Genomic DNA, 17,130 nt, shown 5'->3' with positions numbered 1-17,130 from the left:
GTTTGGTTTGGTGGGTCATGAGTTGTATATACCTCCATAGGCAGAAGATTGAACCAAATCCACATTTTGCTTTGTTCTGTGGTCTATTATTGAATTTATTTATTCATTCATTTACTTATTCATTCATTCATTCATTCCTGTGAACCAACCCTGAGAACTTTGTTTTAAACAAAATAAAGTATATTGAAATGTCTGTACAGGGAAACAAAAGACAATTAACACTTGTTTTCTTAGGAGACTGAGCACCTGAAAATACCAACTTTTATTTGCCCTTTTGAAGGTAATGTCTTAAAGAGCAAATGCTAGGACAATAAACATCAGATGTAACACAAGAGTGGTGCCAACTGGGAATTATCTGGACATCACAGAGGCTGCAATGTTTCATGAAGAGGTTGCTTTTTTCAAGTATGCAATGAGATCTGCCCTTTCATTACTCTTTTTAATGCCAGCAAAAATCATTTTCGTCCCAGGAATGTATTTCTTAGGATCCTCCAAATATTCCATCAGTGTTTTTTCACTCCAGACAATACCTGGAAAATTTAGAAAGTGTTGAAATACCAATTTCTAATCCCATGACTGTTTCACCAATTGGTGTCACCTTTACTTTGAGAGATTTCAAAATTTATTGGAACATATATAAAGGAAAATATTCTTGAACAGCTTATGTTCTTAATTCCAAAGGTTAAAAAAAGGATTAGAAAGAATGTCAAACAAAAGCCAGTTTTCATTACTGTTTGCACACATTTAATACTTAGCATGCATCTGGCATTCTATTTACTTTTGACTCGCTTTTTAATAACCAAACTTGGATTCATGAAGTAGAGGATCTCTAGATGTCCTAGAGACAAGTTGTGTCACTTTGAACAAGGTAGCTTCTTCTAACATAATCACATTTAAAAGCCAAAATAAAAACCTTCCAATCATTATCTTCTTGATATTAAAAATTATTTTCTGAAACTAGATGGAAGTTAAACAACCAAGGTTGAAAACCAACAGGTTGTTGAAATTCCACATACTTCGGCAAGTCTTTCAGTTGATTTTTCCTGAAAATTTGTGTCATCTCAATCTTTTAAATACAGAAAAATGTAATGAAAGCTGGGATTGCACATTGTCCAATGAGATGCTGAAGTGCCCTTATCAAAAGTCCAATGGTCTGTTATTGTTTTTCTATAGTCAGAGCCGATTACTGGTTGCAACACTGGGGCTACCCTATTCTTATTCTAATGCCCCCTCTATTCTTTTGCTTGTGCCACCTTGCCATGGGTAAGTTGCACTGCAGCCTTCTACAGCGGTCCACCTGTTCAGTGGAAATAGTCACCTGAGGCTCTCCTCTGTGTGCCCCTACCTTCTGTAGTTTGGTGGAAGGTTAACTGGGAAGAAATCCTTTTAACTGGTGACTCACCTTTGAAATGCGCTCCTGTGGTGCCTACACTGCTGCCAGTTAGGCATCAGGTGAAAAGCATTCTTATTTTCCAGGCTTTTCAATTACCCTTTTAATTTATTTGAAAACTAATTTGTTGCCCTTCCAGTATAATCCTACTGCTCAGGGTGACTTAACACAATCAAGAACAACACCACCACCTCATATAAGTAAAATAAGCATGTTAAAAATGGGAAAAGGCTTGATAGAAAAAAATGTTATAAATGAAGATCCACCACATAAAAATAATCCAGTAAGAAAAAAAGGGGGGAGGGGGAGAACAGTAAGAGAGAAGGCCAAATGGATCTCACAAGGTCATAAATTTTACAATCTGGGAATAGCCACTAAGAAGTCAGTATCTCTCATTGTCTTGTTTCAAACCATCATGCCTCAGTAATGGATAAGACAAAGAGGTCTCTAACATATATCAGTAGAGAGATTCACTTAGATATGCCTTTGATAACTTCAGGTTTTCTCACATTTGATCAACAGGTTAAGCTGCTGTTCTGAAGGTTTTAAAAAAAATCTATTTTAGTTGGTGCCTTGAGACCTATCACAGTTAAAGGTGCATGATACACATTTAGTAATTAATTTCAAATAAACATAAACTATATAATTGCATACCCTCTGAGCCACACTTAGCTGATTTCCTTGGAACATTCTTCCAAGTAAGTATGCTTAGAACAGAAGCTCAAGCGTATCTGTAAAACACAGGCCCTCCATTCCTCTCCCCAAAATGTGGAAATATGCAAGCGCACTTGCAGTGAATTATCAGAGGCAAGCCAGTCCTAAAGGCATGCTAGAAAATAAGCTGGGGTGTCTAAATAAAAGCCATGTCCAAGCAGCTGGCAGTAAGCATGTGCATCCTAGCCTCTGACTGCCAGAACAAAACCTGGTGTCTATAGCTATTAGCATACAAAATCTGATGGCTGTTAGAAGAAATTCAAGAGGAGATGGGCAAGTCAGGCAGTTTCAGAAGGTACATGGCCAGCCTGCAGTTGGCCTTATCAAAATAATAAAATTAATTGAAAATCCAAGGATACTAGCAGTCTAATGCATTTGCTTTAAGCTGTCACAGAGAGAGTGATGTAGGGGTTAGTGTTAGACTAGAAATTGGTAGACCACGGCTCAGCCATGAAATTCACTGGGCCAGTTATCCTATCTCACCCATACCAGGGAAGTTCAGTGGATAAATAGGGGCGTGAACCATGCACACCAGCATGAACTGCTTGGAGGAAAGGGAGCATATAAATGTAATAAATAACAATATAGATTGTATGCAGCTAAGTTATTCCCAGAGCTGACCCACTGAAAACAATGGGCCTATTCTGGAGTCTATCATTAACACAGCAAATAGCATTTGCCACCAGGAAGTCTCTGCAAACCTATTAAAAACAAAGAAACGCCTGCAGTGCCAATCTGGCTCCTGGCCATCTCAAATCAGCCTTAGGATGCTGCATAGAGCCAGGGCCATCATTAGTCCTGCCTCCATCCCCACTGGTACCAAACAAGGGACAGTAATGCAGCTCATGCTCTGGTGCAGTGGTTCTGGCGCATTAGGGGCTCTGTGAGATTGATCCCATGCAAATCCATGCAATGACTGGACCATAAAACTTGCAATGCACAAGTTGTTAAATCCAAACCAGAGGTTCAAATTTATATTCTTTATATAAAATCAGAAGAATATTTTCAGAATGTATTTCCAAGAGTTGCAAAATAATCTCCCAGTGAAGTTTTTCCCTTCTCTAAATTTGGATCGTGTTTATTCAGCAATACTGTCTTGAACCAACTGATTATCTGACACCCCCCCTTTTTTTACCTTTATTCTTGTTTGCGTCTGAATAAGAAAATCCTGCAGCTTGTCCTGTTTTTCGGCCAAAGAGACCCCAAAGATTTGGGCCGGTCTTATGCTTTCCACCTTTTTCAGCTGTATGACACTGAGAACATTTTTGAACAAAGATCTTTTTACCCTTTTCAAAATCACCCATGGCAATCTATGAAAAAGAAATGCGGAAAAATAAAACTACGATGTGTTTGAAATGATTCCCTCTTTTTTAACACACTTGTTTCCTTTATATTTGAAAGGAAGAAAGCAAAGGAAAACATATTATTTTGTGGTGATGGTAGTGTAATGGAACACTGGAAGTACTATTGTTTAATAGAAAGCTAACAATTTGATCCTACACGTATTAACTCATAAGGAAATCCTACAGATCTCTGTGAGATATACTTCCAAGTACCGGTAAGTGTGTACACAAAATTGTGCCCACAGGCTAGTCTTGAGATCACTTACCTAAACATATAGAGTGGGGAGGGATTTACCTCTTAATAAATATGGACAGCATAGATTGCTCTCCTGGTTTTCAGACAGAAGTCATTTGACAATGTTCTTTTCTCTGCTTATGGCATGCTTACAATGGACATCTGCTTAGTGTGAATTTTAAAAGCTGTACATCACTGGTTTATATGCAGTCACTCGTTTATATGCTGGTTTATATGATAGCTGAGGTTTGATGGAAGGGGGCAAGACAAAAAAGGACCCAGCAGTCGACTAATCTGCTTCAAACCTATTATTTCTGCACACGGACCATTGAACCATCGCCCATGCCGTGAGTGCACCATAAAAATAACAGGTGATTTGGAAAATGATGCTGGCTTTGGGAAGCCCTACTGAGAAATCATGAGGATCCATGAAGATCTGACATGTTTCTCCATGGAAGCAATGCTCAGAGGGTTGCCTATGAAAGATTGCTAGTTCTAGCACATGGCCCATATACAGGGAATTATAGAAGTAGGTGCTCTGTACCTATGCCTCAAGTGGGACAGAAGGATTAAGCTTTTAAACAAGAGGGTGAAACGTTTCTGGCCACCCAGCCTAATATTTATTGGAAAAGAAATGAATGTGTGTGCGTGTGTACAGTAAATAAATGCGCTCTCTCTCATGTGGAATAAGCATAATATACATACCGTAGCTGCTCAAAGCTGACTGAATGGGTGCGATATAAACTGGATAACAACATATTATGGAGGATTAGGTGCTTTACAATAAGAATAAAATAAAAGTAGGGGAGCAGGGTCTCTCCCCTGAGATTCCTGCCAAGGTAGCAAGTTTCTGTGTGGCAAAAAAACTATGAACACTTTATGGTGGGGTTTTTTGTTTTTTAAAAACCCATTCTAATACAATGATTTTATATTTCCCACTGTTTCTGTATTTGACATTGTTTTTAAATACAATATATTTAATGCTGCACTTAATGTAATATACTGTGTTTTATGTGTTCAGTTTTCTTCCTCCCTTCTCTACCAGTTATTAATATATACCTTTCTATCTATATCTAGGTATCTATCTATATCTAGAGATCTATATCTAGATATAGATATCTATACCTATTTATATCTAGATATAGATACTGTATCTATACCTATTTATATCTAGATATAGATATCTATATCTATCTAGATCTATCTAGATATCACACACACGTGTGGAATAAGCATGATATAAATATCTGCTCAAAGCGGACTGCTGGACGGAATGGGCGCGATATAAACCGAATAACGAAACGTTCTTGAGGACTAGGCACTTTACAACAAGAATAAAATGAAAGAAGGGGAGCGGGGTTTCTCTCCGTTCCCTGTATTTCTTTCTACCACTGCCTACCTTCAGTCCAGACTACGACAGGGCCCAGCCCCTCCCCCTCCCCGCTAACAAGCCAGTTTTCACCGCGTCGCGCGACTGTCACAACTCGATCGCGCATCTGGCGACAGACGCCGCCAAGGCGGATAAAGGTTTTTAACGTGTCACAATAAAGCCGACCAATCACAAGCCACTGTCGGCGGACGTTCTGGGCAGCGATTGGTGCCTTCTGTCGGGGGCGGGGCCGTTCTGCTTCGGCCAAGACTGTGGGAGAAAAAATGAGCCGGCGCGCGTTCAACAGTCGGCGGCGGGAGACGGAGCCCAGTTATTGGCTCTTGCCGTAGCCAATAGCGGCTCCTTTCTCTGCTGTCCTCCCCGCCCCTTGGTGTTACGGTTAAAATGAGCGGAGACCGTTTCTGATTGTTTGACACTCGCGAGAATAGGGGCTTTTATCGCCTCCTCATCGCGAGGGGGCGCTGTGGTGCGTTCGATTTCCCTGCGCCCAGAGCGGCACCACCGAGATGCGGATGTTGAAGGAGAGCAGACGTGACAGCTCGAGGCCGAGCTTCCGGTTTCCGTCCAAGATGGCGGCAGCGATGTCTGGTCGCCTCCGATATTGGAAGCGACGGCAGCCGTTTGTCCCTGGCGTGAAATAAACGCGAATTCCCACCCTCAGGCGACAGTCGCTTGCTTGTGGGGACGGGCAGAGATGTGTCTGTCGGAAGATAGCTCTTTGAGAGCCAGATTATCTCGCTGGACTAGCACAGCAAGACGACTTTCCTCAAGGCTGCCCTCAGCTCGCAGGCTTGTCTGGCCATGGAAGCGAGGAAAGGTCTACACTTGTTGCCGACCTCTTAAGCCCCTGAAGCAATACCTCCGTCGTTAACTTTCCTGCCCCTTGTCAAATAACGGAACTTGCTGTAGTACTCCCAAGACAAAAACACGATTCAATGTGAAATATACTCGGAGTCGGGAGTGGATTTAATGCACTTTATTCAGCTCACAGTGGTGAGAAGGAATGGAAGTTACCCCAGAATGTCTGCTTTATGTACATTACTTACACAATGATTACTTACACGTGATTGGCTAAGTCCGGGATTCTCCTGTAGGCCAATCAGGTTGCTGATTCACTTCCACCTGGAGCTGGATTGGGTGGCTGCTGCATTCTGGATCCTATTGTTATAGGACCAATCAGACTGCTGCATTCTGAATCCTATTGTTCTAGGACCAATCAGACTGTTGCATTTTGGATCCTATTCAACTCAGTACGTAACAAATGTGTAGTTAGACAAGAGGAAATGTTCTACAAGGCAGCAAGTGTGAAATTGGATCAGGCTTGCTTTTCTCTACATAGCTGCTGAGTCCCCTGCTCTCCTACACAGACAAGCCTCAAAGGTCTATGTCTTGGAAACTGGATTCAATCATTTCATCAGGTGTTTCTGAAAACTTAAGGTTGAGATCTAGACCTTTATTTCTGTATTTTTTGGGGGGGGGAAAGGGCTTCTTTAAAAGGCAAAGTTTTTAATCTGCAAACCCTGCTTAGAACAAGTTGCTGGCATCTCCTTAAGTCTTGCTACCTACACAACATCAGTGAGTGTCACTTACACAAAATAATATAAAAGTCTTGTGAAAATGGGAAGTTTCCGCATTTTGCATCTATTTAGGACCATATGTAAATGAAAATTTAGCTCCACGCTGTTACATTATCCATGAAATAAAAGCACTTAAGCTTTATTCTTCTGTACTTAAGGTCTCATGCTATCTTTACTCCAGCATGGTAGCTGCCCTTTCTCCTTAACCTTTCAATTCAAGCCACAATTAATCAAAAAAGAGACTAATTTTAATTAAACCTGGCTTCTCTAATACATAAGGCAGGGGTGGCTAACCTGTGGCCCTCCAGATGTTTCTGAACTACAATGTCCATCAGCCAATGGCCAGTGATAAACTTCACAACTACCCTTGGTAATGGGAACCTTGGACAAGTCACTTAGCTGACACTACCACAGATTGTGAGGGTAATGGCGGGACCCCTGTGGTCTTGAGTTCTTTGAAAGAATGTGAGTATTAAAATGTGAGAACTATCCAGTGATGTAATGCCTCCACTTCTTAATTCTCTAGGAAGGATAAAAAATGAGTGGGAAATGAAATGAAAAGGGACACAGAAGTAAACTCAGAATGCAGGGAGCTATGTGATTTAGGCCAAATTAGCTATCACCCATAGTTTCATTCGAACATTAGTCATGTGCAAATCAGACCACCTTAGGCCCAAGTGCCAAATGTGGCCCTCCAGGCCCCTCAGAACTTTCCCCAGGCCCCACTCCTTACTGTCCAAGTTTGTAGTCTCCTTGTGTGTGTTTGTGACTAGAATGTGTCCTTGAACTCTGATAATGCCTCTTCATTGCTTAGATGGAGGATGGAAAGGGGCGTGTGAATCTATAGAAACTATCCTGCTGTCAGGCTGCAGAGGATCCAACCCCCAAGACAGGTTGCCAGGAACAGATAAGACAAGGAAAAGTCCTTACCAACCGTTTTTCATTCAATATTCACAGAGAGAGGCTTAGAAATGTAGCCTCTTGGAATAATGGTGTTGCCCTGAGTGAGTCCCCACCCCCTCCCTCTCATGTGTCATTACTATAGGTGCCGAAAAGTGCCCTCTGCCTTTGAGCTCTTTCCTCTCCTACCTTCAATGCTCGTCGAGTTCTGGGTGCTGGGGGGCTGGAATGCTTTCTAAAGACACTGTGTCCATCAGCTGTCGCCCCTCTGGCGCTGCTTCTTCTTCCTCCTCTCCCATTATTTCCCAGCTTTCCCCCTCATCTGCCTCTGAGATGTGATCTCCCTCAAACGCCTGTTGTAATTCTGAATTGTCTTCTTCTCTGGAAGGGTCAGGCTGGGGAGGCAGTCTCCACCATTCTTCCTCTGCCCAGTCCCTGACACCTGCTGTACAAAGACAGATCCTGCAAGTGTCCCTATTTTCCAGGGACAGTCCCGGATTTACAGAAGGTTTCTGATTTGATCCTGGAATGTCTAGCTTTTCCTTAGGATGTCCCTATTTTCATCAGATAAATGTCGGAGGGTATGGAGTTATATGACCCCCAAACTAAGGCGATAAGTAACTATATAACCTTTAGAAAACATCTGAAGGCAGCCCTGTATAGGGAAGTTTTTCTTAATGTGTAATGTCCCTATTTTCATTGGAGAAATGTTAGAGGGTATGCAAAGATAAAGTTTACATTTGATGCTCTGCCCACTTTTGCCTCTTGCCCCACCTACCACTGACCTATGGCCCTCAGAAGGTTGCCCAGAAAGGAATGCAGCCCTCAATCTGAAAAGGGTTTCTTACTCTTAGAAGACTCATCAATGGGCTAAAGTCATATAAGTTATATTAGTTTCAGTGGGTCTGCTCTGAGTATGACTTAGTTGTGTACCACCCAATGATTCTAAAGTAAAATCTCTTCAGATTATATGCAAGCTGAGTTCTGTGTTGTTAACTTGCTAGTTTCCAAGAAAGTGTGTATGGAAGTTATTGACACGTGTCACCACCTAATAATAATAATAATAATAATAATAATAATAATAATAATAATTTTATTATTTGTGTTGCACCCATTTGACTGGGTTGCCCCAGCCATTCTGGGCAGCTCCCAAACGAATATTAAAAACACGATAAGACATCAAACTTTAAAAACTTCCCTAAACAAGGTTGCCTTCAGATGTCTTCTAAAAGTCAAATACAGTAGTTATTTATTTCCTTGACATCTGATGGGAAGGCTGGTTCAACTACCGAGAAGGCCCTCTGCAGGATGGTGGCAACGTGTATTTGGAATGAAAAAAAATAGTATATTATCTTGTAAATTGTCTTGGCTTGTTTTACACAGGCCAGTGATGTTAGCGTTGTAGCATCCAATAATCATGGTTCTTCTGCACTGGACAAAGGCTTTTCTGTTCTCCCAGGCCTTATAACATATTTTAATGCTGGGTGGTCGGGTTTTAGCCCTTCTCAGCTCTTTTATTAGTAGGTTGTTTCACACAGCTTGTTCTGCTCTTACTGTTTTCTGTGGGATTTTAAAAATATTGTATTTGTTTCATATTGCCCTCCATATATTTTATATATACATATACATACAATCACCCACCCACACCCTGTTTGTTATATGTCACTAGAGAACACGTATTACAAGGCGATGGAAAAATACAAATAATATTTTGAAAGAGAGCAGAACAATTTCACCCCTTACTATGCAAAGCTCTGTTACAATCCAGCAGAGGTCACTGGTGTCCAGGATCTTAATATATAATATGTACTTCAACAGGGCAAATTAACAATTGTATTTTGGAAAATCCAACATTTTTTGCAGGTCGTTAATGCAATATTTTGCCACACACGTACGTGTAGATATACTGATATGAACTTTGAGTTTCTTTTGTGGCAGAAGTCTTAGGTGAAATCTACTTCTGGACAAATAGGTTTACTTCTGGGCAGACTACAAATTTACGTGCTGGTTATCACAGGCTGATGCTCTTCTTCCTCTGTTTTCCACATTTTATTCAGAATTGGGTTACTCAAACTGTTCCCAAATAGAACAATTCTAATTTTAAACTGCAATGTGGGTTTTAAGCCTTTAATAACTTTCCCTCAGAACCTTTTTCAGTTCCTGTTTTAGGAGGTGTTAAGCTAATTATGATTATGCAATTTCTTGACTAAATAGGATAAGGCGGCAGTGATGAGCAACAAAATGTGCAAGAGATGAAGGGATGCCATCCAAGTACCATCCAAGTAAATAAAAGAAAGGGAAAAGGTGGACAGTCAAAGGGAAAATAGAGCATATAAGTATCTTAGAACCCATCTTGGTAAGTAAGTAGTACATACATTAAGAAGATTAAGGACTCAAAATAGGTCAAGGGGGCTGTTTTTTAATGACAAAACTACAGTGTGTCATGAATTATCCAAGCTCACAAAGTGACTCTACTGCACACACAAACCCTCAGAATTACCTTCAGTGACCAGAGTGCTTTATGAGCACAAGACACAAGGTCAACCTATGGTGGCAATGGGTGGGAGGAGGGAACATGTATGTAGATGCGGGTAAACTGGGTGCGGCCGAAATGTAAAAGGGGACTTGGTGAGAGCAGAGGATTCTCAGTAATCACAGCAGTCTATCCTCTGGCAGAATTGAGCCATGAGCCAGGATCACTGTGTTTCCCCTAGCGCAGTGGAACAAACAAAATATCTCCTATGGTCAGATATTTTTCTTCCAGGACTTATTTCCTGGACACAAAGAGCATTTGACAGACATGTTTAGAGATTCCGGGCCAGAACAAACGTAGTAACGTAAGGGAGCACTGTAAGAACAGGCATGCCAAAGCACACAATGGGTGACATCTGTTATCGCAGCTGTTTCCTTCTGTGTCAATTGCTGCAGCAGCAGCCTTGCTCTTTCCTCCTGTCCACAGCCTCTCGGAGAACACTGCTGGGAAGCCGTCACATTTCAGCCTCCATGAGAGTCGGCCTTTGCACGTTATAATAATACTCCTTTTTCTGGACAGAAAGATTAACATTTAATTGTACATGCAAGCGTAAGAGTAGCCATCTGGATTAGGTCAAGGCCCATCTAGTCCAACAGTCTGTTGTCACAGTTGCTAACCACATGCCCATGGAGAAGCCCACAAGCAGGACATGAGGAAAACAGCCCTCTCCTGACTTGCTGTTCTGGTATTTAGAGGCATATTGCCTCCAGCAGTGGAGGTTAGAACAAAGCCACTGATGACCCTTTACGTCTTGGATTTGTTTATCTTTCTTTTAAAGGCATCCATCACTACCTCTGACGGAAGTGAATTCTATAGTATACTATGCAATCTTTTGTCTTGAACCTTTCAACATTCAGCTTCTTTGGATGGCTGTTCTCTAGCCACTTTCTCCATACTTATATACTCTGTATCCTCCAACCTTTTCTCTAAACTAAAAAGTTCCCCAACTTTTCTTCATAGGGGAGATTGCCCCAACCCCTTGCTGAGTGATCAGAACTTACTCAGCGAGACAGAGAGGAAAATGCAGTCTGCACTTGCCTCATAGGGGAGCTGTTCCACCCCCTTGAACATTTTTGTTGCCCTTCAGTGAACCTTTTCCACCTCTACAGTATCCTTTTGTAGTTGAGGCAACCACAATCATACACAGTATTCCGATTACCGTATTTTTCGCTCTATAAGATGTACCTGACAATAAGACGCACCTAGCTTTTAGAGGAGGAAAGGGGGAAAGCCCTGTTTTTTGGGGGGAATCAGCCCACAGTTTTGCAGCTTCTTTTGCAAAGGGGAAAAGCCCCATTTTTTTTTTTTTTGAGGATCAGCTCAAAGTTGTGCGGCTTCTTTTGCAAAGGCAAAAAGCCGCGTTTTTGAGGATCACCTCACAGTTGTACAGCTTCTTTTGCAAAAGGAAAAAGTCCCTTCTTTTGAGGATCAGCTCAAAGTTGTTGAGCTTACTTTGCAAAAGGAAAATATTCTGTTTTTATAGGGTTCACCTCACAGTTCTGCAGCTTCTTTAGGAAAGGAAAGGGAGCCATTTCTACAGTGTCCAGAAAGATAATCTAATCAGCCAGTCACATGTCGCTGGGGAAAAAACAGCCTCCATCTGCAGAACATTCAACAATGGAGGCCTGGGCAATGGGCCGGGGCCGGAAAGGGATCCAGCGATTGACCACACATTTGCTCCATAAGACGCACAGACATTTCCCCTTACTTATTAGGAGAGGAAAAGTGTGTCTTATGGAGCGAAAAATATGGTACGTGAAACCTCAGATTCGTATAATGCCATTATGACATTAGCAGTTTTATTTTCAATTCCTTTCCTAACTATTTGTAGCATGGAAATCACCTTTTCCACAGCTGCTGCATGTTGGGGTGACATTACCATTGAGCTACCCATGATGACCCCCAAGGTCTCATTCCTGGTCGGTCACTTTCAGTTCAGACCCCATGATTTGTCTAGGTGAAATTAAGATTACTGGCCCCGGTGTGCATCATTTTACACGTTAAATACATTGCAATTTGCCATTTTACTGCCCATCCACCCGGTTGGAAGAGAGCCTTTTGAAACTCATCGCAATCCCTTGTTTTAACAAACCTGACTGGTGTGGTATCATTGCCAAACTTGGCTTCCTGACTGTCAAATCATTTGTAAACAAGTTAAAAAGCGAAGGCCCCTATACTGATTCTTGGATGCAGAGATGGTTGTAGGGTACCCTGACTGGTGCAGCCATACTATGTGCAGCACTGCTGGGGGTGCTGCAGCAATGCTGTAGAATAGAGCATGTGTGGTGGAGGGGGGGTTAGTTGCAAATTTTAGCATCACACAGGGTGCCACTAAAATCTGAGAGCCCAAAGTCTGCCACAGTTGGGAAGTTCTACGTTCCTCCATTGGGAGAAGTATCCATTTATTCCTGTTCTCCGTTTCCTGTTTCTCAACCAATTACTGATCTATAAGAGGGCATCACTTCGTTGTCCATTATTACTCAACTTAGACTTTGGTGAGGTAGCAAGGAACTACAGTCATACCTTGGTTCTGGAACGCCTTGCGAGTTGAATGTTTTGGCTCCTGAACGCCACAAATCCGGAAGTGAGTGTTCCGGTTTGCAAATGTTCTTTGGAACCCGAATGTCCAACGCAGCTTACGCAGCTTCCGATTGGCTGCAGGAGCTTCCTGCAGCCAATCGGAAGCTGCGCCTTGGTTTCTGAACGTTTTGGAACTTCCAGAACTGATTCCGTTTGACTTCCAAGGTACAACTGTAGCTCCAAATGAACATGGATATAATCCCTGAGGGGAGAAGCTTAGCTGTTTAGCTGCACCGTTTGTCAGTCATCAGAGACAGTTCCGCTGTCCTATTAAAAAAACAAACTTTTGTCTCTTTTGCTGGAATAAAAGAAATAACATACAAGGTGTTCCCCTAACCATGTGATGCAATGTGTGAGGACCCAACTAAGATCACATGCACCCCATACATTTAAAGCACATTACGTCCCCCAAGGAATCCTGGGAGTTGTAGTTTGTTAAGGCTGTTGGGAATTGTAGCTCTGTAAGGGTAAATGGCAGTTTCCGGGATTCTTTGGGGGAAATCATGTGCTTCAAATGTATGGCGCGTACGTAGCCTTACTCATACTTGGAGCAGATCCACCGAAATCAGTGGGCTTAATTGAGCCATGCTATTAATTTCATAGGTCTACTCTGAAGTATGGCTTTGTTGGATACAGCACATCACATCTGAAATTCCTCGCAGGAGGTTATTCCCAGCATTTTCCAGAAATCTACATAAAAACACCATTGTTAAAAAACAGAAACCTGAAAGCTGTACCCCATTCCAAGAGTTAATAACTGCAGCTGAGTGTGGCGCTTAAAAGAAATCTGTTTTCAGGGACAGTGATTCTTTCTTGTCAGATGCTGAAGTTAAAGAAGATTGATAATGCCTTACGCAAGCAATTTACAGCATCCTCCAAGGGCTTCAAAGTATAATCCATTGTATTTTAGCTGTAATTTCACATTCAAAGAAGCTGAAAGTAGTTTTCAAAATGTGTATTGGGGGGGGGGGAGGACCTTCCATTTTACAGTGTCCACTGGCATCCTGTGCATTAAATATACATAGTATTTATCTTGTGATAATCACTGGCCTAAAAGCTGGATTACAGTGTTTATTCTTTGTTGCAATGTGTCTTTTTCTTCTTAGAGGCTCTTGAAGCGTCTGCGTAAAGCTAATTGTTCAATGATTATCATGATGAGCAGACACTTTCTACCAGATATAATATTTTTATGCTTTACTATGTTTTTATGGTCACACAATATCATTTTCTCATCTGTAATAGGACCCCAGGTGCTGCCTAGATGTTAAGAGGAACGCTGCATGTTTCATCACTGGCTCTTAAAGAACAGCATTGAGGTCCAAAATGTATGTCCTTAAGGAGATCTTCTAGCAATTAATCCTCTTTCCTCTGACAAGTGTTTATGTGAGATTGCTCTGTTTCCTTTTATATTTTATCTATCTATCATTTATCTATCTATCTATCTGTCTGTCTGTCTGTCTGTCTGTCTGTCTGTCTATCTATCTATCTATCTATCTATCTATCTATCTATCTATCTGTCTGTCTATCATCTATCTATCATTTATCTATCTATTATTATTACTGGTGTACCAAGTGGTGTGGTTCTTTTTCTGCAGGAAGAAGAATGGAGTATTTTTTTTGGGGGGGGGAATTAGTAATGCAAGTCCTTTGCAGTATGTATTTGCTTAGACAATACAATTGTGGAGTAATAACAGTTCCTGAATTCATTCCATTCTCTGATTAATCCACAACACTACGGATGAACAAATCTGTCAATTCCGGTTTCTCTCAGTTCCTTGTCATTGCAACCTTAATTTCAGTTCTCCACATTCTGGTGGCAATTTGCATTTTTGAAAATAATCCTCATGAAAATTCATTAGCATTTTTGGGTGAATTTCTCCAAATGCACACATTTCTGTGTGCCATTTCGAAAAACATACTGCATTTTTGTACGTTCTTTTCATCAATTTATGCATTTTATGACTTCAATATAAGTATTTTTGTGCACATCATTTGGTTGGATAACTGCACCCCAGAATCAGACAACTGTACATTTCACATTCTAATTGTGTTTTGGTTAGCATATTTATTCAAAAAGTACAAATCAGGTAGTTTCTCATCGAAATGCAAACAAAATATAATTTCTCTCTCAAACCTAGACTGCATAAATATTCCAATCAAAGTTGATATTAACAAATCCACACCACCTAGCAAGATCAGGGAGTCTTAGCTAGGGATGCTTTAAACTATGCCAGGATTATCGTAAGAGAATGGCATGCACTGTTCCATTGAACAATCACCCTAGGGTGTCAGCAAATGGATATAACTGTAACTATCTGGCATGTCTTGTTCTGAAGACAGGAAGTCATAATCTCAGGAGAACATCTGTTGGCTAAGAATCTCTTAATCTTTATTTCAGTGCATCTGTTTACATTTTCTGTAGCTTATATTACACAAGAGACCAAGGTGGAAAGTTTTCACTACTAAGTCTGCAACGTTGTGCCCACTGAAAACCTGGAGCACCAAAATTAACTATTTATTCCAAATCAATATATGATTTTCAGGCCTTGTGGTTCTGCAACTCCCCCTTTTTCTGCCTATGCTCTTTCCCAGTTTCCCTTTCCCTCTGACTCTTCAGTCTGGTTTCCTCATTCATCGGGACTTATCCTTCCTGACCTAGGTTCCATTAGTGTGCTAACCTCCTCCTCTCTTAGGGCCTTTGTGATTCTTTGATGTGGGTCTTTACTGCCCTGTTCTGCTTTGGGATCTCCGAAGTAATTCAACTAACAGTAATTAGAGACCTTACAGCAGGTGTGAGGAACATTCAGTCCCCAGATGTTGCTGAACTACAACTCCCATCACCTTGGCCGTTGGCCATGTTTGCTGGGGCTCATGGGAGTTGTAGTTTAGTGACAACTGAATAGCAACACTTCCCCACCCCTGCCTTGCAGCCTGCCCCAGTCTCCTTTGCGTTTTAGAGTATGGTTACCAGACGTCCCCGTTTCCCGGGGACAGTCCCTGGATTCACAAATCTGTCCCTGGACATAATCCGTCCCCAGATTTCATTGAATGTCCCCGGATTTATATTTTAAGTGTTGTAGATTTATTAGTAGGGAATGAATGTTGCGTGATGGGTTCAATGGCACAAGACACATCATATGGAGACTTCTGGTGAGGCAAAATGGTGGATGCCATGGCAGCGAGCAGCTCCAGAAGCTAGCCAGAGCCAACTGCACTACCAGGCTGGCTCCAGGCTGCTGAGACTGCCACTGCCCCCAAGGGGGAACCGGGGATGCCTGGCGCTTCAACTGGGGGAACCACTCTCACACACACACACACCCCACGACCCAAATCGAGCCAGGCGCAATAGCGCCTGGCCAACTGCCCAGCATAGCTCCGGAGCCAGGAAAACCCCTGGAGCCGACGCAGGGAGAAGGAGGAGAGGAGAAGTGAAGTTATGGGGAACCAGCCAGAAGGCCTTCTCGGCAGTCACACCCGCCCTCTGGAATGCCCTCCCTGCAGATGTCAAGGAGATAAACAATTACACAACCTTTCAAAGACATCTGAAGGCAGCCCTGTATCAGGAAGTTTTTAATGTCTGATGTTATATTATGTTTTTATATTATGTTGGAAGCCACCCAGAGTGGCTGGGACAACCCAGCCAGATGGGTGGGGTATTAACAACAACAACCTGTTGTATTTGTCGTTCTCAACCCTTCAAACCTCCCCCTCCCCCCCACAACTGTTTTATCTGCCCAATGAAAATCTCCTTACATATTGTTGGTGGTAAATTTATATTGGAAACATAGGAAGCTGCCTTTTACTGAGTTACACCTCTGGTTCATCTAGCTAAATATTGTCTACACTGACTGGCAGTTGTTCTCCAGGGTTTTTGACAGAGGTATTTTCCAGCATTATCTGGAGATCCCAGGCCATTGAAATGGGGACCTATTTCATGCAAAATATCTTCTCTGCTTCTAAGGTGGTAGTAGTACTGATACAGTAACTGTGTATATGAACAGAAGGTTCATTTTAATGTACCTCAGAAGTCAAACGGAATCTGTTCCGGAAGTGTGTTCGACTTCCAAAGCACGGCTTCTGATTGGCTGCAGGAAGCGCCTGCAGCCAATTGGAAGCCGTCGAAGCCCCATCGGATGTTCGGCTTCCAAAAGGATGTTCAAAAACCAGAACACCCACTTCCGGTTTTCGATTGTTTGGGAGCTGAGACGTTCAATTCCCAAGGCATTTGGGATCCAAGGTACGACTGTATTTTGAATGAGACCGTGATCTTACACTTGCACCAAATAGTGAAAAAGCAGCTGGTTTTCACTGCAAAACTTTCATTTTTTTAAGATTAAAAAGTCACTATTTGCAGCTGCACTAACCTTTGTCACGCTTGCATTTTAAAACTGGGTTACTAAGCATTTCCCCCTTCTTGTGTGTTGCTTGTACTTGTCATTCTCTGCCGCATTAATGACAGCTGCACAAG

The 17,130-nt window shown here is 41.9% G+C and overlaps 1 protein-coding gene and 1 long non-coding RNA gene across 3 annotated transcripts; one reads left to right on the top strand and one right to left on the bottom strand.

Annotated features, from left to right (window-relative positions):
• Window positions 1-222: 222 nt before the first annotated feature.
• Window positions 223-5,328, bottom strand: LOC128424254 (cytochrome c, testis-specific). The gene is made up of 3 exons (XM_053410228.1): window positions 5,082-5,328; window positions 3,240-3,414; window positions 223-530 (listed from the first exon to the last, which is right to left on the bottom strand). Exons 2-3 carry the CDS (start codon window positions 3,406-3,408, stop codon window positions 382-384), a joined length of 318 nt encoding a protein of 105 aa, XP_053266203.1. The 5' UTR covers window positions 3,409-3,414; window positions 5,082-5,328; the 3' UTR covers window positions 223-381.
• Window positions 5,329-5,559: 231 nt separating this feature from the next.
• Window positions 5,560-14,080, top strand: LOC128424257 (uncharacterized). Of its 2 annotated transcripts, none has more exons than XR_008332968.1 (3): window positions 5,560-6,509; window positions 9,764-9,905; window positions 13,905-14,080. It is a non-coding gene; the product is annotated as an uncharacterized LOC128424257 (long non-coding RNA). The 2 variants fall into 2 exon arrangements; XR_008332965.1 differs by having other exon boundaries at window positions 11,043-14,080.
• Window positions 14,081-17,130: the final 3,050 nt, after the last annotated feature.

This window comes from Podarcis raffonei, chromosome 1 (assembly GCF_027172205.1).
Source record: "Podarcis raffonei isolate rPodRaf1 chromosome 1, rPodRaf1.pri, whole genome shotgun sequence".
Lineage (NCBI taxonomy): Eukaryota > Metazoa > Chordata > Lepidosauria > Squamata > Lacertidae > Podarcis > Podarcis raffonei.
This window is presented reverse-complemented; position numbering and strand designations above follow the sequence as displayed.